At 42.5% G+C, this 25367-nt stretch overlaps 1 protein-coding gene and 1 pseudogene across 2 annotated transcripts in view; both read right to left on the reverse strand.

The window, feature by feature from the left end:
* Positions 1-14294: 14294 nt before the first annotated feature.
* On the reverse strand, positions 14295-17927 carry LOC147079612 (DNA repair protein Rad1-like). The gene is made up of 2 exons (XM_085961136.1): positions 17667-17927; positions 14295-16828 (listed from the first exon to the last, which is right to left on the reverse strand). The coding sequence occupies exons 1-2, from the start codon at positions 17925-17927 to the stop codon at positions 16682-16684; spliced, it is 408 nt and encodes a 135-aa protein (XP_085817262.1). The 3' UTR covers positions 14295-16681.
* A 33-nt stretch (positions 17928-17960) lies between these two features.
* LOC147079613 (cell cycle checkpoint protein RAD1-like) overlaps positions 17961-25367 on the reverse strand; it is a 42547-nt pseudogene continuing 35140 nt past the window's right edge. The window contains exon 4 of the transcript XR_015070012.1: positions 17961-19657. The product of XR_015070012.1 is annotated as a cell cycle checkpoint protein RAD1-like (transcript). The remainder of the gene's footprint in view (positions 19658-25367) is intronic.

The raw sequence follows: 25367 nt of genomic DNA on the forward strand, positions 1-25367 counted from the left end.
CCGCGTGATTGTAATGGGGGATTATAATGCTAGAGTAAGAGCAGACCCGGTGCTTGGCCCCACGATAATGGGACGATACGGCCTCCAATGACAATGGTGTGTCCTGGTGAAATCAGTATTGAATAACTATAATATCGTCACTGTACAGGCCAATTGGCGTAACCCTCAAATATCAAATTGTTCAAAAAGTCAGGGTTGCAATATCAAAAAAAAATACATCGAAAATGCGTTTTTCCACAAAAAAATGTAACAAATATAACGATTTGCACATTGCTCCCCAAAACATTCAAATTGCCCCCCGCCCCTCCCTCCTGGTGGTGCATACTAGATTGTACCTTCTTACAGCCACACTTACACAATAGGAATATAAAATCATAATATGTAGAATCATTGCATTAGGTTCATAAATAGCAAATTGGTATGAGTCTAGTGGTAATAATTGAATGCGGACGACATGTGACCTCTATCATTATATGTTTGATTGGATGTCTAAAATTACCACTCGGCCAAGGTGAATGCTGTCCGCATTAAAAGTGTCTCGGTTCCCAGAAAATGCGATTGAACATGGTGGAGACAGTGGTACCGATAGTGTTGCGGGTGTACCGCCACTGGAAGACTTCTGGGATGGCCCTCCTCCCTGAACTGATCACCTACAGCTGTGATCTCTTCAAGGAATACAAGCTAGAGGTGAGATGATTCCCCACTTGACAGAAAACAAGCTGGCTTGGATGTCTAAAATTACCACTCGGCCAAGGTGAATGCTGTCCGCATTAAAAGTGTCTCGGTTCCCAGAAAATGCGATTGAACATGGTGGAGACAGTGGTACCGATAGTGTTGCGGGTGTACCGCCACTGGAAGACTTCTGGGATGGCCCTCCTCCCTGAAATAATCACCTACAGCTGTGATCTCTTCAAGGAATACAAGCTAGAGGTGAGATGATTCCCCACTTTACAGAAAACAAGCTGGCTTGGATGACTAAAATTACCACTCCGCCAAGGTGAATGCTGTCCGCATTGAAAGTGTCTCGGTTCCCAGAAAATGCGATTGAACATGGTGGAGACAGTGGTACCGATAGTGTTGCGGGTGTACCGCCACTGGAAGACTTCTGGGATGGCCCTTCTCCCTGAACTGATCGCCTAGAGCTGTGATCTCTTCAAGGAATACAAGCTAGAGGTGAGATGATTCCCCACTTTACAGAAAACAAGCTGGCTTGGATGTCTAAAATTACCACTCGGCCAAAGTGAATGCTGTCCGCATTAAAAGTGTCTCGGTTCCCAGAAAATGCGATTGAACATGGTGGAAACAGTGGTACCGATAGTGTTGCGGGTGTACCGCCACTGGAAGACTTCTGGGATGGCCCTTCTCCCTGAACTGATCGCCTAGAGCTGTGATCTCTTCAAGGAATACAAGCTAGAGGTCAGATGATTCCTCACTTTACAGAAAACAAGCTGGCTTGGATGACTAAAATTACCACTCCGCCAAGGTGAATGCTGTCCGCATTAAAAGTGTCTCGGTTCCCAGAAAATGCGATTGAACATGGTGGAGACAGTGGTACCGATAGTGTTGCGGGTGTACCGCCACTGGAAGACTTCTGGGATGGCCCTCCTCCCTGAACTAATCACCTACAGCTGTGATCTCTTCAAGGAATACAAGCTAGAGGTGAGATGATTCCCCACTTTACAGAAAACAAGCTGGCTTGGATGACTAAAATTACCACTCCGCCAAGGTGAATGCTGTCCGCATTGAAAGTGTCTCGGTTCCCAGAAAATGCGATTGAACATGGTGGAGACAGTGGTACCGATAGTGTTGCGGGTGTACCGCCACTGGAAGACTTCTGGGATGGCCCTTCTCCCTGAACTGATCGCCTAGAGCTGTGATCTCTTCAAGGAATACAAGCTAGAGGTGAGATGATTCCCCACTTTACAGAAAACAAGCTGGCTTGGATGTCTAAAATTACCACTCGGCCAAAGTGAATGCTGTCCGCATTAAAAGTGTCTCGGTTTCCAGAAAATGTGATTGAACATGGTGGAAACAGTGGTACTGATAGTGTTGCGGGTGTACCGCCACTGGAAGACTTCTGGGATGGCCCTTCTCCCTGAACTGATCGCCTAGAGCTGTGATCTCTTCAAGGAATACAAGCTAGAGGTGAGATGATTCCCCACTTTACAGAAAACAAGCTGGCTTGGATGACTAAAATTACCACTCCGCCAAGGTGAATGCTGTCCGCATTGAAAGTGTCTCGGTTCCCAGAAAATGCGATTGAACATGGTGGAGACAGTGGTACCGATAGTGTTGCGGGTGTACCGCCACTGGAAGACTTCTGGGATGGCCCTTCTCCCTGAACTGATCGCCTAGAGCTGTGATCTCTTCAAGGAATACAAGCTAGAGGTGAGATGATTCCCCACTTTACAGAAAACAAGCTGGCTTGGATGTCTAAAATTACCAATCGGCCAAAGTGAATGCTGTCCGCATAAAAAGTGTCTCGGTTCCCAGAAAATGCGATTGAACATGGTGGAAACAGTGGTACCGATAGTGTTGCGGGTGTACCGCCACTGGAAGACTTCTGGGATGGCCCTTCTCCCTGAACTGATCGCCTAGAGCTGTGATCTCTTCAAGGAATACAAGCTAGAGGTCAGATGATTCCTCACTTTACAGAAAACAAGCTGGCTTGGATGACTAAAATTACCACTCCGCCAAGGTGAATGCTGTCCGCATTAAAAGTGTCTCGGTTCCCAGAAAATGCGATTGAACATGGTGGAGACAGTGGTACCGATAGTGTTGCGGGTGTACCGCCACTGGAAGACTTCTGGGATGGCCCTCCTCCCTGAACTAATCACCTACAGCTGTGATCTCTTCAAGGAATACAAGCTAGAGGTGAGATGATTCCCCACTTTACAGAAAACAAGCTGGCTTGGATGACTAAAATTACCACTCCGCCAAGGTGAATGCTGTCCGCATTGAAAGTGTCTCGGTTCCCAGAAAATGCGATTGAACATGGTGGAGACAGTGGTACCGATAGTGTTGCGGGTGTACCGCCACTGGAAGACTTCTGGGATGGCCCTTCTCCCTGAACTGATCGCCTAGAGCTGTGATCTCTTCAAGGAATACAAGCTAGAGGTGAGATGATTCCCCACTTTACAGAAAACAAGCTGGCTTGGATGTCTAAAATTACCACTCGGCCAAAGTGAATGCTGTCCGCATTAAAAGTGTCTCGGTTTCCAGAAAATGTGATTGAACATGGTGGAAACAGTGGTACTGATAGTGTTGCGGGTGTACCGCCACTGGAAGACTTCTGGGATGGCCCTTCTCCCTGAACTGATCGCCTAGAGCTGTGATCTCTTCAAGGAATACAAGCTAGAGGTGAGATGATTCCCCACTTTACAGAAAACAAGCTGGCTTGGATGACTAAAATTACCACTCCGCCAAGGTGAATGCTGTCCGCATTGAAAGTGTCTCGGTTCCCAGAAAATGCGATTGAACATGGTGGAGACAGTGGTACCGATAGTGTTGCGGGTGTACCGCCACTGGAAGACTTCTGGGATGGCCCTTCTCCCTGAACTGATCGCCTAGAGCTGTGATCTCTTCAAGGAATACAAGCTAGAGGTGAGATGATTCCCCACTTTACAGAAAACAAGCTGGCTTGGATGTCTAAAATTACCAATCGGCCAAAGTGAATGCTGTCCGCATAAAAAGTGTCTCGGTTCCCAGAAAATGCGATTGAACATGGTGGAAACAGTGGTACCGATAGTGTTGCGGGTGTACCGCCACTGGAAGACTTCTGGGATGGCCCTTCTCCCTGAACTGATCGCCTAGAGCTGTGATCTCTTCAAGGAATACAAGCTAGAGGTCAGATGATTCCTCACTTTACAGAAAACAAGCTGGCTTGGATGACTAAAATTACCACTCCGCCAAGGTGAATGCTGTCCGCATTAAAAGTGTCTCGGTTCCCAGAAAATGCGATTGAACATGGTGGAGACAGTGGTACCGATAGTGTTGCGGGTGTACCGCCACTGGAAGACTTCTGGGATGGCCCTCCTCCCTGAACTAATCACCTACAGCTGTGATCTCTTCAAGGAATACAAGCTAGAGGTGAGATGATTCCCCACTTTACAGAAAACAAGCTGGCTTGGATGACTAAAATTACCACTCCGCCAAGGTGAATGCTGTCCGCATTGAAAGTGTCTCGGTTCCCAGAAAATGCGATTGAACATGGTGGAGACAGTGGTACCGATAGTGTTGCGGGTGTACCGCCACTGGAAGACTTCTGGGATGGCCCTTCTCCCTGAACTGATCGCCTAGAGCTGTGATCTCTTCAAGGAATACAAGCTAGAGGTGAGATGATTCCCCACTTTACAGAAAACAAGCTGGCTTGGATGTCTAAAATTACCACTCGGCCAAAGTGAATGCTGTCTGCATTAAAAGTGTCTCGGTTTCCAGAAAATGTGATTGAACATGGTGGAAACAGTGGTACCGATAGTGTTGCGGGTGTACCGCCACTGGAAGACTTCTGGGATGGCCCTTCTCCCTGAACTGATCGCCTAGAGCTGTGATCTCTTCAAGGAATACAAGCTAGAGGTGAGATGATTCCCCACTTTACAGAAAACAAGCTGGCTTGGATGACTAAAATTACCACTCCGCCAAGGTGAATGCTGTCCGCATTGAAAGTGTCTCGGTTCCCAGAAAATGCGATTGAACATGGTGGAGACAGTGGTACCGATAGTGTTGCGGGTGTACCGCCACTGGAAGACTTCTGGGATGGCCCTTCTCCCTGAACTGATCGCCTAGAGCTGTGATCTCTTCAAGGAATACAAGCTAGAGGTGAGATGATTCCCCACTTTACAGAAAACAAGCTGGCTTGGATGTCTAAAATTACCACTCGGCCAAAGTGAATGCTGTCCGCATTAAAAGTGTCTCGGTTTCCAGAAAATGTGATTGAACATGGTGGAAACAGTGGTACCGATAGTGTTGCGGGTGTACCGCCACTGGAAGACTTCTGGGATGGCCCTTCTCCCTGAACTGATCGCCTAGAGCTGTGATCTCTCCAAGGAATACAAGCTAGAGGTCAGATGATTCCTCACTTTACAGAAAACAAGCTGGCTTGGATGACTAAAATTACCACTCCGCCAAGGTGAATGCTGTCCGCATTAAAAGTGTCTCGGTTTCCAGAAAATGCGATTGAACATGGTGGAGACAGTGGTACCGACAGTGTTGCAGGTGTACCGCCACTGGAAGACTTCTGGGATGGCCCTCCTCCCTGAACTGATCACCTACAGCTGTGATCTCTTCAAGGAATACAAGCTAGAGGTCAGATGATTCCTCACTTTACAGAAAACAAGCTGGCTTGGATGTCTAAGATTACCACTCGGCCAAGGTGAATGCTGTCCGCATTAAAAGTGTCTCGGTTCCCAGAAAATGCGATTGAACATGGTGGAGACAGTGGTACCAATTGTGTTGCGGGTGTACCGCCACTGGAAGACTTCTGGGATGGCCCTCCTCCCTGAACTAATCACCTACAGCTGTGATCTCTTCAAGGAATACAAGCTAGAGGTGAGATGATTCCCCACTTTACAGAAAACAAGCTGGCTTGGATGACTAAAATTACCACTCCGCCAAGGTGAATGCTGTCCGCATTGAAAGTGTCTCGGTTCCCAGAAAATGCGATTGAACATGGTGGAGACAGTGGTACCGATAGTGTTGCGGGTGTACCGCCACTGGAAGACTTCTGGGATGGCCCTTCTCCCTGAACTGATCGCCTAGAGCTGTGATCTCTTCAAGGAATACAAGCTAGAGGTGAGATGATTCCCCACTTTACAGAAAACAAGCTGGCTTGGATGTCTAAAATTACCACTCGGCCAAGGTGAATGCTGTCCGCATTAAAAGTGTCTCGGTTCCCAGAAAATGTGATTGAACATGATAGCCAAATCCTCTATCAGACCTACAAGTGCCGGAGTTCCACAAGGATCTATATACTCGAGACATTCCAATCCCTCTAGATACCTCAGCAGATTCTTGCATAGTAGCACAATATGCTGCTATTATACAAAGCTATCTATTTTGGACCGATGAAGAAACAGTGGCGAAGAATATTACTCAAAAAAGGGAAAATATTATCAGTGCTTTTTCCAGTACTGGAATTTGCCCATTTCGCCCTGAAAAGGTTTTGAAAAACTGCTGACTCACACGGAACGAACTTCTTTTGGAGTTGATACAGCTCTGGTACGACTATTTAAAAGAAAATCGATCCCCAAATCCAATGAAGAAGGTACGTAATAAAAAATTAAATGCGGAACCCGGGACCTCCATATGCTCCGACGATTTTGGTTGGCACACCGTGATTTGATCAATCACCAGCAGAATATCTACAGAAGTCTACCGTCAATAAATCTAATCTCTCCGTCGTCGATTCCTAGTCCTTCGGTATCAGCGAAGCAGTCGATTTAAAAAAAATGAAGGTCCTTTCCAGCCGTACGGTTCGTATTTGTATTCAATACCAGGATTTTCAGCGTTTCAGCCATGGCAATATACCCATAAGTTATTCAAATTAATGAGAAAGCTGTTCCTGAATTTCAATCTATTGTAAATAAAAATTGACCCAAAGCAGCAGGTATTTCTACATGGCTCTTCACCGGAGATGGTCGCAGGTAAGGTCAAATTAATTATTGATAATGATTCTAAAATAAACACAAACATGTTGGGTTTGTATATTACTGAAAAAACCATTAAAGAAAATGACATCCTGCCTCAAGGGATCGAAGGACAAAATATACCATCTAGTAATACATTATTCAACGTCACTTCTGGCACGGATGAGGTGGTGAAATCAAAAGTATCGATCGGATGTAATATGCTTCCGGAGATTCCGAGTTCCGGAATAATTAACAGGCCTTCGGCGGTTAATAGACCTGCGATAGAAAATTTTCCCATCGACGGATTGAAGAGTAATAATAAAATTAACGAACCGGAACAGAAGAAGAAGTACGTCTTTGTCCCGGCTACGAATGTCAACAATCCAAAACTTATGTTAGCTATCTCGCAAAAACCTTCCAACCCCAATTCAATATTAGTGACGAAAGGTAAATTGCAAGAGGAAAGATTGCCGTCGAGATTGCAAACTACTACTTCAGTCCGCGAGTAAATGGAGATCCATAAACATGATATTCAAAATTATAGTATTTTCTATATAGTAGTTTTATATCGTACATAGTACGCGGACCAAAATTATAGTATAAATACTATAATTATAGTACGGTTGGCATCACTCCCTGACACTGAATTGTCGGGTTACACATTGCCCAGCAACCGGGCAAGAGTTTTACCATTTTTTCTGGCAACAATACAAATACATAGTACACACTTTGAAAGTGAACATTATCAGCAATGTTAAGTAATAATAAGTAATAAACTTATTGTTTTAATAGGTGTTTTGTAAAACAAAATTAGGTAACTAAAATAAAATTATATTTTATTGGACCCAAACACCAAACACTCATCGGCATACGATCCGAAATCCTGTGACTCAGAATGACGTCTTTCCATCGCTTACATACTCTTTACGATAGGTAAATATTTCAATTAATATTTCTGGTGGTAAAAAACTGTTGATATGCATCATGTATGTCCTCGGTTAATCTGAACAATATTCGAAAGACAGAAAATATTTGAACAAAATATCAAAGTTGTTATATTAAATTGATTTTTAATCAATACTGATTATTGTGTGCATATATATACTCCTTGGACTGACAGGTGACAGTCTAATGGAAAAAGACTTTCAGACTAAAGTATCTTACACACCTACAGTCCTAGCTTAATATTCAAAGAAAGGGTATTCGTAGCAGAGGAAGATGCTGTATTTCGTGGCTTAATCGAAATTACTGGCACTACTGACTGGTTCTCCGCCCTTGCGCCCCGCCATTAACTGTCACACGTCATTTTCATTATCATTTATCATTAAAATCGTACACTCGTTTATCACCGACAGACGCTTCCCAGCCAAACTGTTCGGAGCCAAATCCTCTATCAGACCTACAAGTGCCGGAGTTCCACAAGGATCTATATACTCGAGACATTCCAATCCCTCTAGATACCTCAGCAGATTCTTGCATAGTAGCACAATATGCTGCTATTATACAAAGCTATCTTTTTTGGACCGATGAAGAAACAGTGGCGAAGAATATTACTCAAAAAAGGGAAAATATTATCAGTGCTTTTTCCAGAACTGGAATTTGCCCATTTCGCCCTGAAAAGGTTTTGAAAAAACTGCTGACTCACACGGAACGAAAATCTTTTGGAGTTGATACAGCTCTGGTACGACTATTTAAAAGAAAATCGATCCCCAAATCCAATGAAGAAGGTACGTAATAAAAAATTAAATTCGGAACCCGGGACCTCCATATGCTCCGACGATTTTGGTTGGCACACCGTGATTTGATCAATCACCAGCAGAATATCTACAGAAGTCTACCGTCAATAAATCTAATCTCTCCGTCGTCGATTCCTAGTCCTTCGGTATCAGCGAAGCAGTCGATTTAAAAAAAATTAAGGTCCTTTCCAGCCGTACGGTTCGTATTTGTATTCAATACCAGGATTTTCAGCGTTTCAGCCATGGCAATATACCCATAAATTATTCAAATTAATGAGAAAGCTGTTCCTGAATTTCAATCTATTGTAAATAAAAATTGACCCAAAGCAGCAGGTATTTCTACATGGCTCTTCACCGGAGATGGTCGCAGGTAAGGTCAAATTAATTATTGATAATGATTCTAAAATAAACACAAACATGTTGGGTTTGTATATTACTGAAAAAACCATTAAAGAAAATGACATCCTGCCTCAAGGGATCGAAGGACAAAATATACCATCTAGTAATACATTATTCAACGTCACTTCTGGCACGGATGAGGTGGTGAAATCAAAAGTATCGATCGGATGTAATATGCTTCCGGAGATTCCGAGTTCCGGAATAATTAACAGGCCTTCGGCGGTTAATAGACCTGCGATAGAAAATTTTCCCATCGACGGATTGAAGAGTAATAATAAAATTAACGAACCGGAACAGAAGAAGAAGTACGTCTTTGTCCCGGCTACGAATGTCAACAATCCAAAACTTATGTTAGCTATCTCGCAAAAACCTTCCAACCCCAATTCAATATTAGTCACGAAAGGTAAATTGCAAGAGGAAAGATTGCCGTCGAGATTGCAAACTACTACTTCAGTCCGCGAGTAAATGGAGATCCATAAACATGATATTCAAAATTATAGTATTTTCTATATAGTAGTTTTATATCGTACATAGTACGCGGACCAAAATTATAGTATAAATACTATAATTATAGTACGGTTGGCATCACTCCCTGACACTGAATTGTCGGGTTACACATTGCCCAGCAACCGGGCAAGAGTTTTACCATTTTTTCTGGCAACAATACAAATACATAGTACACACTTTGAAAGTGAACATTATCAGCAATGTTAAGTAATAATAAGTAATAAACTTATTGTTTTAATAGGTGTTTTGTAAAACAAAATTAGGTAACTAAAATAAAATTATATTTTATTGGACCCAAACACCAAACACTCATCGGCATACGATCCGAAATCCTGTGACTCAGAATGACGTCTTTCCATCGCTTACATACTCTTTACGATAGGTAAATATTTCAATTAATATTTCTGGTGGTAAAAAACTGTTGATATGCATCATGTATGTCCTCGGTTAATCTGAACAATATTCGAAAGACAGAAAATATTTGAACAAAATATCAAAGTTGTTATATTAAATTGATTTTTAATCAATACTGATTATTGTGTGCATATATATACTCCTTGGACTGACAGGTGACAGTCTAATGGAAAAAGACTTTCAGACTAAAGTATCTTACACACCTACAGTCCTAGCTTAATATTCAAAGAAAGGGTATTCGTAGCAGAGGAAGATGCTGTATTTCGTGGCTTAATCGAAATTACTGGCACTACTGACTGGTTCTCCGCCCTTGCGCCCCGCCATTAACTGTCACACGTAATTTTTTAACATTATACAACACGCAAGGTGATTGTGATTGAAGTAAGAGTATTTTCACGGAACTTTTAACATCGACAATAGACAGCTTTTTTAAAACAAAGAAATAAACGATTAATGCAGCATTGCCGACAGTAATTCCATTTGAAGGATGAACCTGGAATATTCCACTACAAGTATGTGCACATAGGCCAATATAAACAAATCCTATTGTATGGAAGGGGAAAGAACTCAAATCGACCAGCAGAAATTTAAAAAATTGTGTACTAAAAATATACCAATCAGCCAGGTAAAAAAGAATGATTCACTAAAGTTGTCGCAAAGTTTCATTCGGTCATTCCGGAGGGTTTCATAGCTGAAGATCCAAAACACCGGAATAGGAAATGGCGAGAGAGACACATCCAGAGCCTTGCCCAAAGGTGGCGCCCAGCAAACCTTTACGAAAGTCCACACTGGACATGATGATAAACAATTGGACTTAATATTATTACCTACAATAGCCTACCGGTAAGAAAGGGGGCATGTTCCACACTGGACATGTCGATAAACAATTAAGACTCTCCAAGGGCCTATCAGAGAGAGCATGAAATCAAACCACAGGCCGATCAGTCTCCTCCCTACGATGAGCAAACTTCTAGACTTTAAATCACTCTTATTAGACATTGCAAAAGCTTTCGATAAAGTTTGGGTCGAAGGACGCACAGTTAAACTTTCAGAGGCCGAAATTGAACAACGATTCATTAAAATCGTACACTCGTTTATCACCGACAGACGCTTCCCAGCCAAACTGTTCGGAGCCAAATCCTCTATCAGACCTACAAGTGCCGGAGTTCCACAAGGATCTATATACTCGAGACATTCCAATCCCTCTAGATACCTCAGCAGATTCTTGCTTAGTAGCACAATATGCTGCTATTATACAAAGCTATCTATTTTGGACCGATGAAGAAACAGTGGCGAAGAATATTACTCAAAAAAGGGAAAATATTATCAGTGCTTTTTCCAGAACTGGAATTTGCCCATTTCGCCCTGAAAAGGTTTTGAAAAAACTGCTGACTCACACGGAACGAACTTCTTTTGGAGTTGATACAGCTCTGGTACGACTATTTAAAAGAAAATCGATCCCCAAATCCAATGAAGAAGGTACGTAATAAAAAATTAAATGCGGAACCCGGGACCTCCATATGCTCCGACGATTTTGGTTGGCACACCGTGATTTGATCAATCACCAGCAGAATATCTACAGAAGTCTACCGTCAATAAATCTAATCTCTCCGTCGTCGATTCCTAGTCCTTCGGTATCAGCGAAGCAGTCGATTTAAAAAAAATGAAGGTCCTTTCCAGCCGTACGGTTCGTATTTGTATTCAATACCAGGATTTTCAGCGTTTCAGCCATGGCAATATACCCATAAGTTATTCAAATTAATGAGAAAGCTGTTCCTGAATTTCAATCTATTGTAAATAAAAATTGACCCAAAGCAGCAGGTATTTCTACATGGCTCTTCACCGGAGATGGTCGCAGGTAAGGTCAAATTAATTATTGATAATGATTCTAAAATAAACACAAACATGTTGGGTTTGTATATTACTGAAAAAACCATTAAAGAAAATGACATCCAGCCTCAAGGGATCGAAGGACAAAATATACCATCTAGTAATACATTATTCAACGTCACTTCTGGCACGGATGAGGTGGTGAAATCAAAAGTATCGATCGGATGTAATATGCTTCCGGAGATTCCGAGTTCCGGAATAATTAACAGGCCTTCGGCGGTTAATAGACCTGCGATAGAAAATTTTCCCATCGACGGATTGAAGAGTAATAATAAAATTAACGAACCGGAACAGAAGAAGAAGTACGTCTTTGTCCCGGCTACGAATGTCAACAATCCAAAACTTATGTTAGCTATCTCGCAAAAACCTTCCAACCCCAATTCAATATTAGTGACGAAAGGTAAATTGCAAGAGGAAAGATTGCCGTCGAGATTGCAAACTACTACTTCAGTCCGCGAGTAAATGGAGATCCATAAACATGATATTCAAAATTATAGTATTTTCTATATAGTAGTTTTATATCGTACATAGTACGCGGACCAAAATTATAGTATAAATACTATAATTATAGTACGGTTGGCATCACTCCCTGACACTGAATTGTCGGGTTACACATTGCCCAGCAACCGGGCAAGAGTTTTACCATTTTTTCTGGCAACAATACAAATACATAGTACACACTTTGAAAGTGAACATTATCAGCAATGTTAAGTAATAATAAGTAATAAACTTATTGTTTTAATAGGTGTTTTGTAAAACAAAATTAGGTAACTAAAATAAAATTATATTTTATTGGACCCAAACACCAAACACTCATCGGCATACGATCCGAAATCCTGTGACTCAGAATGACGTCTTTCCATCGCTTACATACTCTTTACGATAGGTAAATATTTCAATTAATATTTCTGGTGGTAAAAAACTGTTGATATGCATCATGTATGTCCTCGGTAAATCTGAACAATATTCGAAAGACAGAAAATATTTGAACAAAATATCAAAGTTGTTATATTAAATTGATTTTTAATCAATACTGATTGTTGTGTGCATATATATACTCCTTGGACTGACAGGTGACAGTCTAATGGAAAAAGACTTTCAGACTAAAGTATCTTACACACCTACAGTCCTAGCTTAATATTCAAAGAAAGGGTATTCGTAGCAGAGGAAGATGCTGTATTTCGTGGCTTAATCGAAATTACTGGCACTACTGACTGGTTCTCCGCCCTTGCGCCCCGCCATTAACTGTCACACGTAATTTTTTAACATTATACAACACGCAAGGTGATTGTGTTTGAAGTAAGAGTATTTTCACGGAACTTTTAACATCGACAATAGACAGCTTTTTTAAAACAAAGAAATAAACGATTAATGCAGCATTGCCGACAGTAATTCCATGCATGTGTACATGCGCTATAATGGAAGCGGCATTATTGAATAATATGGAATATTCTTTAAGTGTCATTGATGTCGAAAAAAGTAAGGTTAATTACATTTTAACTACAAGATACCTATGCAACTAGAAGTAATACAAGTTAATTATTTATTTTGCAGATATAATATATAGATTATAGTTAGATCATTTTGCTGCATTAAAATCATTGGAGTAGTTTCATTATGTCCGTGGCTTACCTTACCTACCTAAGTATACCTATATAATAGGTATTATAATTTATAATCAATGTTGAGGGTTTGGGTACTTTTATTTTCCTATCTGGCAGTTAAGTATAGTATTACTCATATTTTGTTAATTAATATATTGTTTACAGATAAACCTATGACATCTCATAATGAATGTGAAGAATGAGAATTGAATGAAGGCGTGTGTTTAAGTTCATTGGGTTCATTTGAACACTTCAGCAAATCGACTGATTCTGATGAATATTCTTTAACTCCCAAGAAAACTGGCAGACCCTCAAAAAAGCAACATATCACGATTTTTTATAAGTCACAACTAAAATGCCCCCCATGAAGAAAACTAGAACTCTAGCTGAAACTGTAAATAATTCAAGAGGTCAAAAAAAATCCAGGAGAAAGAGTTTTTTAAAAAAAAAATTATATATCCTGCATTTATCATTTTTTTAGGGTCCCTTGAAAACCGTTGAATCGTTTCACTGTATTGGGATGTTCAATGTGTGGACCAAACCGCGTCTAAATTTGTTATGCGGATACCGCCCCCTCCACTACGTGACTGGCGCTTCTTAATTAAATGACTAATATCGTTGGATCACTTTTTTAATAATAATATACAGTCGAACTTGGTTATTACGAAGAAGATGGGACCGACTGAATTTGCTTGTTATAAGCGTTACTCATTATATCAGAGAATAGGTATTTTTAAATGAGTGGTCACAAAATGTCGCAATTCAAACAAAAATACACAATTAGAATTATTCCCCGAAACAAGCATGGCATTCATAAACTACAAAAGAAGTTGTTTATTGTAATGAACACTGGTAGGTACCTACTGGCTTCAGCGTGGATTTTTTACACTAAATTTCAATCATATGCATGGATACTTTTTCAATGTTGTCGGCAAAAACACCAATTAGGTACTTAAACACTTAACTAGTGTCATAAACGTAATCCGATCCTGGCGGCATCGGTCTAGTTAACTAACCGGTCGGATTTTATTGCTTAGGGTCGAAAATGCTCGTGCCTCGCCCACTGCAACAAGCGCTCCACCATCACCAGCAGGGAGATCCAGATCGCCATCATTTGCTGGGAACAAAAATATTCCACTCCAGCACAACAATTGGGCTAAAACACTGGACGGACGCATACCAATGGGCAAAATCGGACATTAGAGTCACAATAAAATCTTCATCGCAGGATATTGTCCAGTATTCTAGCGACATATTTAGGTGTGGTCTTATTATGACCGCACCTAAAAGTAAATATTCTTTACTTTGCGGAAATATTTCTGACGAACAGTGTAAAAAAATATTTAAATTCTTTTGGGCTATTAGATCATGGGCCCGAGAAGAAGTAGTATGTCCAAGATCTTGTATGCACTTGAAATATAAGAAAACGAAGGGTTACGTCATCATCTTTGAAAAAGGAGAAAAATACAAAGAGTGTCGGATTTTTTTCCTTAACGCATTTGGCATAAAAGAAGATATTTATAAACGATGGACAAAACAAATGGACAATTTGGACACTTCCAAATAACTATATAGAAAACAGCACTCCAAGCAGTGTACATGAAGTATCATTTACCATGAGACATCGACAAGATAAAATCAAGGACGTCAGGAAATGGCTCAATCCAATACCTTTAGTACCCAGCCACTATTTTAGAGCTTCCTCCAATAGAAAGTATGGTGTTCGGATGAAAGCTCGACAATGTAAACGAAGAAGATTATGAATTACACATAAATAAAAAGGAAGAAGGTCGTATTGCCAAGGGTGAAGCCAAAGAAAGTGCCAACAGCAAAAGAATGGTCATCACCATGGATTTTGTGTCCACCATGGATCAAGTGTTTTACTATGTCCGAAGATATTAGCGTCATCCGCATATTACAAACAAAAACTTCAACTTCACAACTTTACCATCCATCAGTTAAATGATGCAGATGTAATTCTTTATGCTTGGCATGAAGCAGATGGTAATATAACGGCCAATGAATTCACATCTTGCATTATTGACTATTTAAGAAAATTGTCCAACGAATACAAAGAAATTGTAATGATATCGGACGGTTGTAACTATCAAAATAGGAACAAGGTTCTCGGGAGTGCATTGAGCGATTTCGCAAAATCCTACAATAAAGTGATAAAACAGTTGTATCTAGAAAAATGGCACACAATGATAGAGGCAGACGCTGTGCATTCAACTTGACTTGGACTTGACCAAATAATGAATATATTGTTTAAGGAGAATTATTATTGTTCTAACTAATGTTGCCGTTGTAAATGAGGCAACTTCCTTAACTTGTAATTTCACCCAATAATAAAAAATAATAAACTTTAGAACATTACTTTAAGCCGCCGATTTTCTCACCTTCCGATTACATTGCGAGAATGCATTTAGCTCGGCCTAGACAGCCATACAAAGTAAATTCTATTCATTACCATTTCTTTTACATACTGATAATGATATCTTTTACATACTGGCACAATTCAACTCACCAGATTACAGGATTACTGGAAAACTTATCGATTGTTCAGTATTCCAATATTCATTGGACAAATAATGTCAAGGAATCCATTTTTGTTGATATTGCGATGCTTTCATTTTTCGGATAATAATGAAAACAGAGATTGATGGTACATAATTGGTAGGCTTGACTTACTTAAAAGAAGTATGTCTTTCTGAATGTAAAACAACCTGTAAATACGACAACGCAATTATTCATTAGAGCTTAACACACAATTATTAAAACATTTGTCAACCCCTGGTTTACATAAATATATATATATATAGATAACATAAGAAAATATGACAAAAACATATATTATAAACATGTTAGGCACACAAGGTGTTCATTAACTTTAGACTAGTTTCACTGCAAGGAATATATCACAAGATTGTATGAACCAATTCTCATTAGTGACCTCCCATTTTTCTTGGCGTTATCATATGAACATAAATGAAAGGATCTAGTCATTAAAAATAATATTGACTCTCAGTAAACAAGAAGTCCAGACACTTGAGATAACACACCACGGTATGGAGAGGTGCATGGTGGGCATAGCCCGTAGAGGACAAAAAAACGAAATAAGTGGACAAGGCGGCAAACAAGAATGTGTGATGTAAATTTACTAATAATCATAAATGCAGGACAGGAAGAAGAAACATTAGACAAATCAACTTCTTCGAAAGCTAGACGTAACGATCAACAAGATAGTTCGCTTAATTAAGCGCCAGTCTAACGTACACAACCGAGAGGAATGCAATCAGCTTGTATCATTGTAATCAGCATTATTACATTGTATTGTAATGAGCAATATTACTAATCTTATCGCCTAAAGAACCTAACATAACCTTTTGAACCAACATGACATGGGTAGGTACCATACAACCTTGTTATTCCAAAGCAGTGACACAATATCGTCAGTCAGACATTAAATCCACATTTATTTCACAAACTTGTATGAATAGATGCATTAGTCTGGTTCTGCTTCCTCTTTGTCGTCATCGTCGTCCAGCACGAGTGGGATTATGTGGTACTCGATGAACATCTGATGCTGCCCTTCCTTTTCAATCATCTCCTGCACCAGCAACACTCCTCGAGAGTCACACTTCATAGCCACCTGAAAGTAAACAAAAAGCTCAAAGACTATACCTAGGATACTTACTAAGATATATTGTACCAAGATACTTCTAAGAAAGAAGTCATAATTCCAGGGAAACAGCCGCCAAAAGTAGAGTAGAATAATGATGAATGTCACAAATACTTGACATATTTTCTTAGACTAATATTCTTAGTTGATTAATCATGCACAAGAACAATGCTGTACGGCGCATGCTGTTCATCGTTGTTCCCGTATAAAAATTTTCCGTATAAAAAGTACAATTACAAACCTGGGAAGCCATCATGGGCCCTCATGATGACCTGGAGGTGAGAGAACTGATAACGAAGGTTGACGACTTCGCCGACATCGCAGAAAAAACTGTGCAACGTGTCCAATGTCGGAAACGAGACAAAATTTTCATAAATGTTAATACTAATATAATATTCTATAGGGCGTCATCAATTTTAAGTTGAGGTCACAAAACTAGATATTTAACTCCAGAAACATCTCACTCCAGGCTTTTGAAGAATAGTGTCTGATAATAACTACATTGATACAGTAATATTAATATGTATAGTTTTTGGTTTTTATGTGTTGCAACTCGGATGCTGTCTTCGAGATCTAGCGATTTCTGTTCTTTGTTTTCAAAGGGAAAAGATATTGTACACAGAAGTAGGTAGGTTATTTGCAAAAGGCAGCAGCATCTCAGTCATTTTCACATGACACGTACAACTTTAAAAGTTGGACAGATACATATTTCCAATATATAGTAGACGTCAATTTGCATTATTTTGGGCAATCAAATTTCTACCTCATTCCCCGATTCCTGAATTAGATGAATTAAAATATCTCTTACCTGAGGCCCAACTGTGGTAAAGGTGAAATGCGGATAGTCAGAAGATATTCGCATCTGGATGACCTCGGAAGACTTCTCCAGGTCGCTTAACACAGCCAGCAGCTGTGGTCCCTTCACCAGCTGAGTGGCTTGCTCTGACACGTCCTCGTCCCCTTTGAAGTACATCAACTCATCCGCTTCTTGCGTTTTTATTTCACAGTCTGTCACCACATCGTCACCGGTCAGAGGTTCCAACCTAAACAAACAAGATTTACTTAGCATGTAGATGACATTTATATTCTTTTTTTTGAAAAGGGACTTTCGACTATTTATGCAAAATTTAAAATAAACATTGTTTGCGCCAATATTGTTATAAAACTTTTACCAAACATTCCCGACCATATACCCCTCCAATTGTTAATGTCAAAAGACACATCACCAATAATTGTTTAGTTACAATTCAACCGCCGCCGCGTCAACAGTTTTCAATCATAAACTCATTGCATGTTTTTTCCAGAAAAAACTTTATGGCGACATCTATTGACTGTCCCACCCATGGCAGCCACATCTTAAAGCGGGCCCTCAGGCTAAGATCTTTGGTGGCCCCCCTACCTATCGGTTAAGTTAAAAGCAGTGTCACGCATTATATTAACATTTTTAGATTGTGTTTTAGGTCAAATTAAAGGTACTTTTACAGTGTATTATTAGCGATTTTTATTACATCTACTTTAATCTGGAGTTGTCGAGTATCGACACACACTAATTAAAAATTACATCGCACAATTATATAAATTAAAATGTTAATGTCCATGAACGATAATAGAGACTTTTTTAAAAACTATTAACTCTAATTTATAATGTATATTTATCTCACTTATTTGATCAATCCGCCAGGCCGGGCCCTCCCAAAGCCCGGGCCCCCAGGCTAGAGCCCTGTCAGTCCACCCCCTTATGGGGGCCATGGTCCCACCCGTAGATGATAGACTATCCGCATGGGAGGCGAATCTGGCAACTGAGGGCCTCAAAAATTGGGTAAAGCCAGCAGAGCATCATCTCCCACCTGGAGCCAGTCTCAGAACAGACTGAGAACCATGGTAAAGCGCACTCTAAACATGGTGAAATGGGGGTTCTTTGATGACCAAACCAGCGAGTGAGGTGAAATGCAAAGCATGGAGCACCTATTTTCATGCAAGGCTTGCCCAGTAAGCTACAACTTCGACGAGATCCTACAAGCCAAGAAAAATGGTGTTGCCTTTGGTAACTTCTGGAGCGACACATTGTAGCTAGTGAAAACCCGACACGACGAAGAAGATAAACTCATTAACAATTAGCAGAAACAAGTGCAGGGTGACTCGTCGCGAGAGCGATAAACATAACAAAAATCAAACCAAACGTACGAGTGCGTGATCCGGTATCCAGCGGGAGCGCTCCAGTAACCCAGCAGTGAATCATAAAAATATTAGTGCCTAGAATACATCCTTGTGTTCTCTATGCTCCACAAAACTACAGCTTCCTCAAATAATAGAGTCCAATCAAAAATATCGCCAAACATGATTCATTTTTGCCCAAATTTTGGATTGTATACTTTCCGTATAACCTCACTAATTGCACCAATGTAAGATAACTTATATTCAGTTAAGTATATTGTTTCATATAATGTCGAATGTTTAAAACTTCTATCTTGATATGTTCACACATGTAAATAAATTGAAATCTTTCTTATTTAAATCATATGCCAAAGAATCGGTGAAGAAGACTTACAAAAGGAAGAAAGGAAGAAAAGAGTTCCCCCGTTGCCCTTGTAGTACATGTTGAGACTGCAGTCCTCGGACGATCCGAAGATGTTAAGACATTCCGTTAGCACTGTCAGGTTGACTTTGAAGTTCATTGTACTTCTCGGGCACTCGGTACTGGCTGAAGTTGGCCACAGAGATGTACGCGGAGGCCTCCACGCACTTGCTCTGCTCGACCGTGAACTTGAGGCCTTGTTGCAAAGCTCAGAACGTGGCCCACTGTAGAGAATTAAAAAAATAATTATTGTAGTGTTAATGGCATAAACCAGCGATTTCCAAACTGGGAGGCGCGGAGGGTAGCAATGGGAGGCGCGAAAAGTTTAACACAATTAATGTAGCCATAGGCTTGCAGTTTGCAAATACATAGTTTATAAAACGGCCGCTAGTCATAAACTACATAAAAAACAGTCCTATAAAAGGTTGTTTGCAAACCTGTCTGAAAATATGGAGACTAATTTTATAATAGCTCACTTCAATACTATTGTGAAGCGCGCTGGCTATCTCGTGATAAAATGAAATAAAAGGGTCAAATCGTAATGTTGAAATTTGAGGCAAATTTGTTATAAATATAAATCAATGCAAGGACCACTAATGCTTTCACTGATTTAAAAAGACAAAGTGAAGGTATTCATAAAAAAATGGAGCTTTGGAAAAAATAAGTTCGCCATGTTTCCACTTTTAAATGATTTCTGCGCCAGATATATTGAAGCAAACAAAAATCTATTTACCGAGTTCTTGGTTACATGGTGTGTAAAATTCCCACCTCCGCTCCCGTTAGGTATATGCAGCCACGTCATACGCGGCCGGCTAACATAACCCTTACGTGTGCCAGATCAAAGAATTTAAGCCCTCATTTTGTCCCGAGCAGAGCCGCACGGGACTGGTGATGCAACCTTGCACCGAAGTGCGAATGCATGATGTTAATTTATATGGCAACTATCAGAGTGACTTTAGTTTGAAGAGTCGCAAGGGGAGTCGAGAGTGTCCCGCCCCCCGTACGCTCTGGCGAATTTAGTAAAGGCCGCAAAATTGGCCTCGGTTGCCACCATGTCCGCGTGTCCTATTGGGCCCGAATGGGGTCGGACCCGGGCAAACAACTCCGCTCGTTCGGGGCCCATAAGTGGACAGTCCCACAGGACGTGCTCTGCGTCCTGCTGGTCGTGTCCACATGAGCAACCCGACCCATGTCCTGCCAAACCAAACCCCTGCAGTTTGGCCGCAAAGTTTCCATGGCCAGTCATGAATTGACCAGTCCAGTGGGTAGGCACCAGTCTCCTCGTCATGTGTCTCACCGAGACATCTGGAAAGTATAGAAAAGTCTGGCGGCCCTTAGAGGAGGCCACCCATCTCGCCTGCCATGCCGCATATGCGGTCTTGTAGACCAGCTCAGATACAGTTTTTCTGTAGCTCACGCCCTCCACTCTCGATGGCGGTGTCAGAGGGACACCGGCGAGAGTTGTATTGATCCTCCTCATAAGGAGAGTGATCGATCCTCTAATTTGAACGTGCAAGTCGAGGGGAAAGACCCCCGCAAGGACCGCCAGGGCATCCGAAGATGTGGTCCTATAGGCCTTAGTAAGGCCAATCAGAGCAGCCCTCTGTCCGCTAAGCAGAGCCCTCTTCACAATTGTCAGCGAGGCTTTGGTGTGCCACACGCTGGAGGCATAGCCAGCGATGCCCATGAATATAGCCTCGTAGGCGATTCTCAGGGCCCGAGGCTTTAGGCCCCAATTGTTGCCCGCCAGGCGAGCAACCTTCTGATAGGCTGAGTTGGCCTTAGCCACAATTACTTTAGCATGCTTCAAAAAGGTCTGCTTCTCGTCCAGAACGACCCCCAAGTAGGTCACCTCTCGAGAAAGCCTTATAGCAGAGTCGCCGAAGCGCACTGCGGGTGATCGCTTATTTATGTTTATCCTTGAGCTGCCCTTTAGGATAGCTTCCGTTTTGCCAGGTGCAAATGCAAGCTTATTAAGCTTACCCCAGTTAAGGATTCTCGATAATGCGTCCCTAGCTACGCGCTCGAGTGTCGGACGGCTCGACGAGCCAACTAGTAAAAGAAGGTCATCAGCGTACGCGACGAGCGCGCAGCCCGGTGGCAGAGGTAACGTCAAAACATCGTCAAAAAGTATATTCCATAGCAAGGGGCCAAGCACGGAACCCTGCGAACACCCCATGGTGGTCTCCCTGTAAATCAATTCAGTGCTAGAGTCGTATATAACTTCCCTTTTATTAAAATAGCTTTGCACTAGGGCAAAGAGGTCCCCCGGGATCTGTCGGAGCCGAAGCTTAGATAGAATTAATGGCCACCATGCGGTGTCGAAGGCACCGGCTATGTCCAAAAAGAAGCCTGCCACAATATCTCCTTCTGAGTCCTCAACAAATTTCTGTGCAAATCTGATAGTGTCCTCAGTAGACTTGCCGGGTCTAAAGCCAAATTGCCTCTCCGAGATAGGGTAGATTCTCTCAAGGTGGTCCTCCAGTCTTCTGCTGATTAACCGCTCCAATATCTTACCCAGCACTGGCAGAAGAATGATTGGACGGTACGCTTTTGGGTCATGCGGTGGTCGTGTGCTCATCTTAGGTATAATCCTAAGGAGACCCTTCTTCCAACAGTCCGGGAAGATGCCCCTGCTCATGCAGTCAGCATACAGCCCGACTATCTCATGAGGTGCTCGAAGCCACGCCCTTCTGGCAATCACATTGCTGATCCCATCAGGTCCGGGGGCTTTGCCCGCCCTGAGGCCATCAAAAATTAATCCCACCTCCGACTGGGTAAGCTCAGGAGAATGGTGAGTTTCCAACGGCAAGATTGCAGATAGTCTTAGTTGACAGGTTCTGTCATCTTCATGTGCCGTAGGTATGTCCTGTGGAATTAGAGCTTCCAGCAGTATGGATGCAGACTCTGCGCTGTCCATCGCAAAGGTGCCATCGGGGCGCCGCATAGCCGCCATGACTTTACAAGGCCTTGAGCCCAGCTTTATCACGCGGAAAGGCGGTCCCCACGGATCATAGTCCCCCATTTCAGAGACAAAATCCCGCCAGTGCTTTTTCTTGGCTTTATTTAACTCTTTTTTGAATTTTGCCCTTGCGGATTTATAAGCAATCTCCGTAGGTTCGTCATTTCTGGGTAAGTCGTTCTGAGATCTTCTAGCTCTTTGCAATTTTCTTTGGGCAAGTCTCATGGTCCTTCTCAAAGACGTCAATTTTGGTATCCACCATGGCGCAAGGTTGGGTGGCCTCAGAGAGGTTCTACCCAGCGTGGACTCCGCAGTTTGAGTAATGAACGCAGTCAAGTCATTGGCTCTTTGGTGGAGATCGTCAGCCGACATGGCAGAGGCCAGTCCACCAATTTTGACGTCAAAAGCATCCCAATTGACACCGCTCGTCCGAAAGCGCCTGGGAAGTAGTAGGCTCTCGGTTTGGCTCAATGGGGCCGCATCTCCCACAACTCTGAACGAAAATGTGATCAGACGGTGATCGCTAGCCACCGCGTCCGTGTGGACCTGCCAGTCCACGGCGCGTCTGGCAACGCCACTGGATGTCAGAGTGACATCAATATGTGACTCACCATTTCTGGTGGAGAAAGTGGCCGGCCCGTTAGGGTCATTTAGCACCGTCAAATCAAAGGCGGCCAAGAGCTCCTCGAGTGGCTCAGGTTTGTCCTTGTTACGTCTGGGCCCAGAGGGGGCCCAGAGCAAGGACTGGACGTTAAAGTCCGCCCCAACAATTATCTGCTTGCCTCTGCAAGCATATAAGATTTTCTCCAGTTGTTTTGTGCAATACAGGGTAGAAGAACTGTACTGAAAATACGCAGATATAACTACAATGGAGAGCCCCCTGTTATTAGCAATCTCCGCCACCGCGAAGAGCTCATTGGATAGATGCGAGAGATGCAACACAGTCAGTGCGGTGTCAATTACAAATATGCAAGCTAAAGATTTCGGGGTAGCTTGTATGATACGGCCACCGCTTAGGCCCCGATATCATAATTATGTCCGTATTCTGATCCCGAGCAACCTCAAGCAACTCGGCAGATGTGGCTCGACCTCTGCCCACGTTTATCTGAGCGAAGGAGATCATTGCGGACAGTAATCAGTGCGGCTTCTTTCCTCCTCAATAGCGTGTAGGCGCGCAGGACAGTCGGGATCGGTGGCCAAGTGGCCGTTCGGCTTCTTGTAGCGCGTGCACGCAGGGCACTTGCCCGGTTCGTCAGCGGTGGGGCAGTCTGCTCTGTCATGCCCTTCTTTAGTGCAGTGGCCGCACGTTGTAACCTTAGCGTTGCAACCCTTAGCCATGTGTCCGTATAAGTGGCACTTTGCACACTTGACAACTCCGCAAAAGTCACGCACAGGGAACGAATTCCACCCCATGAAAAGTCTGCCATCATTAAGCAGCGCCTCTCGAGCCTTTCCAGGGATCGACATTATCATATGACAACGTTCGGTCTTCGGTACCGCCTTGTGGCTCAGTTTAGTTCCAGCGTAACCCTCAGATGCAAGGCCAGACCCCTCCTGGGTATTGTTTATGATTGCCTCCTTGAGCTGATCTTCTGTCGTCTCAATGGGTACATTAAAAATTATGACGCGGGGAAGCTTTCTCCCCGCGACTTGGGCCTTTAAGCCGGCCTCAGTCAGCCCAGGGGCAGCCATGAGCCGCTTAGCCTCGTCGTCACTTTTGGGATGCACGATGATCCCGCCTCCCCGGATCTTGCGTACCCGGGTGATGTGCACTCCCAAAGTTTCAGGCACAATAGTTTTCATGACCGCTTCCTTTGTGGCAGTCGATTCTTGGCCCTCCTTAGTCGGATAAAACATCACCCCCGGCCTGGCGACAGTTTTCGGAGGAACTGGTGGCCATTCGGAGACTCTAGTTGGTTGAGCCTCTCTACGGGTTACGTCACTCCAAAGAGCCCTGGGAGGAGCATTAGAAGGAGCCTGGATGATGGCTCTCGTTAAGGAGGCACGATCCTTCACAATTGCCTTGTGTGCCTCCAGCTCTATCGCCATGGCCCACGTTTCAGTGATTGCCATCTCAAGCTCCTCGGCAACTGCGTTCACAGTTGCTCTGGCAATACGACTGTCCTTCTCGAGGGTGGCAAGCGCCCTTTTGATGGCAATCGTCGCCTTGGACGCACTCTCCTGAGACTCAGAGAGAATACTCAAAGCCACGGGACTGATCTCCTCGCAAGATGCTGAGGTTGAACCAGCCCTTGACTTAACGCCCTTGCCCTTTGAAGTGGTGGAAGCGCTCTGCTTGTCTTTCTCTTTTTCTTTCTCAGGCCTTTTATCCTTGACCTTGGGGGCCTGCTTTGGGTCACCTATAATACCCTCAGCCACGTCCGACTTCCGCTTCCTAGTGGACATTCCTTCCACTTGCATGGGGTCCCCTTTGTGGTTGACCATGGCGCTAGGTAACACTCGTCACACGTCACTCACTCAACCACAATTTATCGCACAATAAATATTATTGTTACAATAATTACGTAACTATTATTAAACGAATTAAAAGTCACAATTCCCGGGAAAGTCCAAGGGGAAAACACACAAAAGTTTCACAAATCGTATTCCAAGGGCAGGCGAAGGTATTAGTATAGAAACGGGATCAAAAACTTGTGAATAGCAGGGTCAAAATTGAAGATAACGAAAGCGAAATAATAGCGATGCAAAAACACGTCCGCACGGCTCGACAGTTCAGTCGCAACCGAGTTCTTGGTTAGTTTTCTAATGATATACTTAAATGATAACTCCCATGTATAATTTAGGAAACACTACATAAGTGCACCACACTGCCCTTATCCTCAGCGATAGGTAGGTGGGCCCGCTAAAGATCCTGGTGGCCTGCGGGGCCCATGATAGAATCCATTTGTCAATGAACGATGATGAATTTGATTGACTACTATTGAAATTGATTGTACTAATGAACAAGCACA

Source organism: Rhyacophila brunnea, unplaced genomic scaffold (assembly GCF_057557595.1).
Source record: "Rhyacophila brunnea isolate RB1 unplaced genomic scaffold, BYU_Rbru_1.0 scaffold_1, whole genome shotgun sequence".
Lineage (NCBI taxonomy): Eukaryota > Metazoa > Arthropoda > Insecta > Trichoptera > Rhyacophilidae > Rhyacophila > Rhyacophila brunnea.

Excerpts from the sequence above, each read along its gene's own strand:
- LOC147079612 (XM_085961136.1), bottom strand. The coding sequence starts at position 17,927 with ATGCTAAGTAAATCTTGTTTGTTTAGGTTGGAACCTCTGACCGGTGAC. Across the intron at positions 16,829-17,666 it reads TTACCACAGTTGGGCCTCAG|GTGGCTATGAAGTGTGACTC; the intron begins GTAAGAGATATT and ends GTTTACTTTCAG.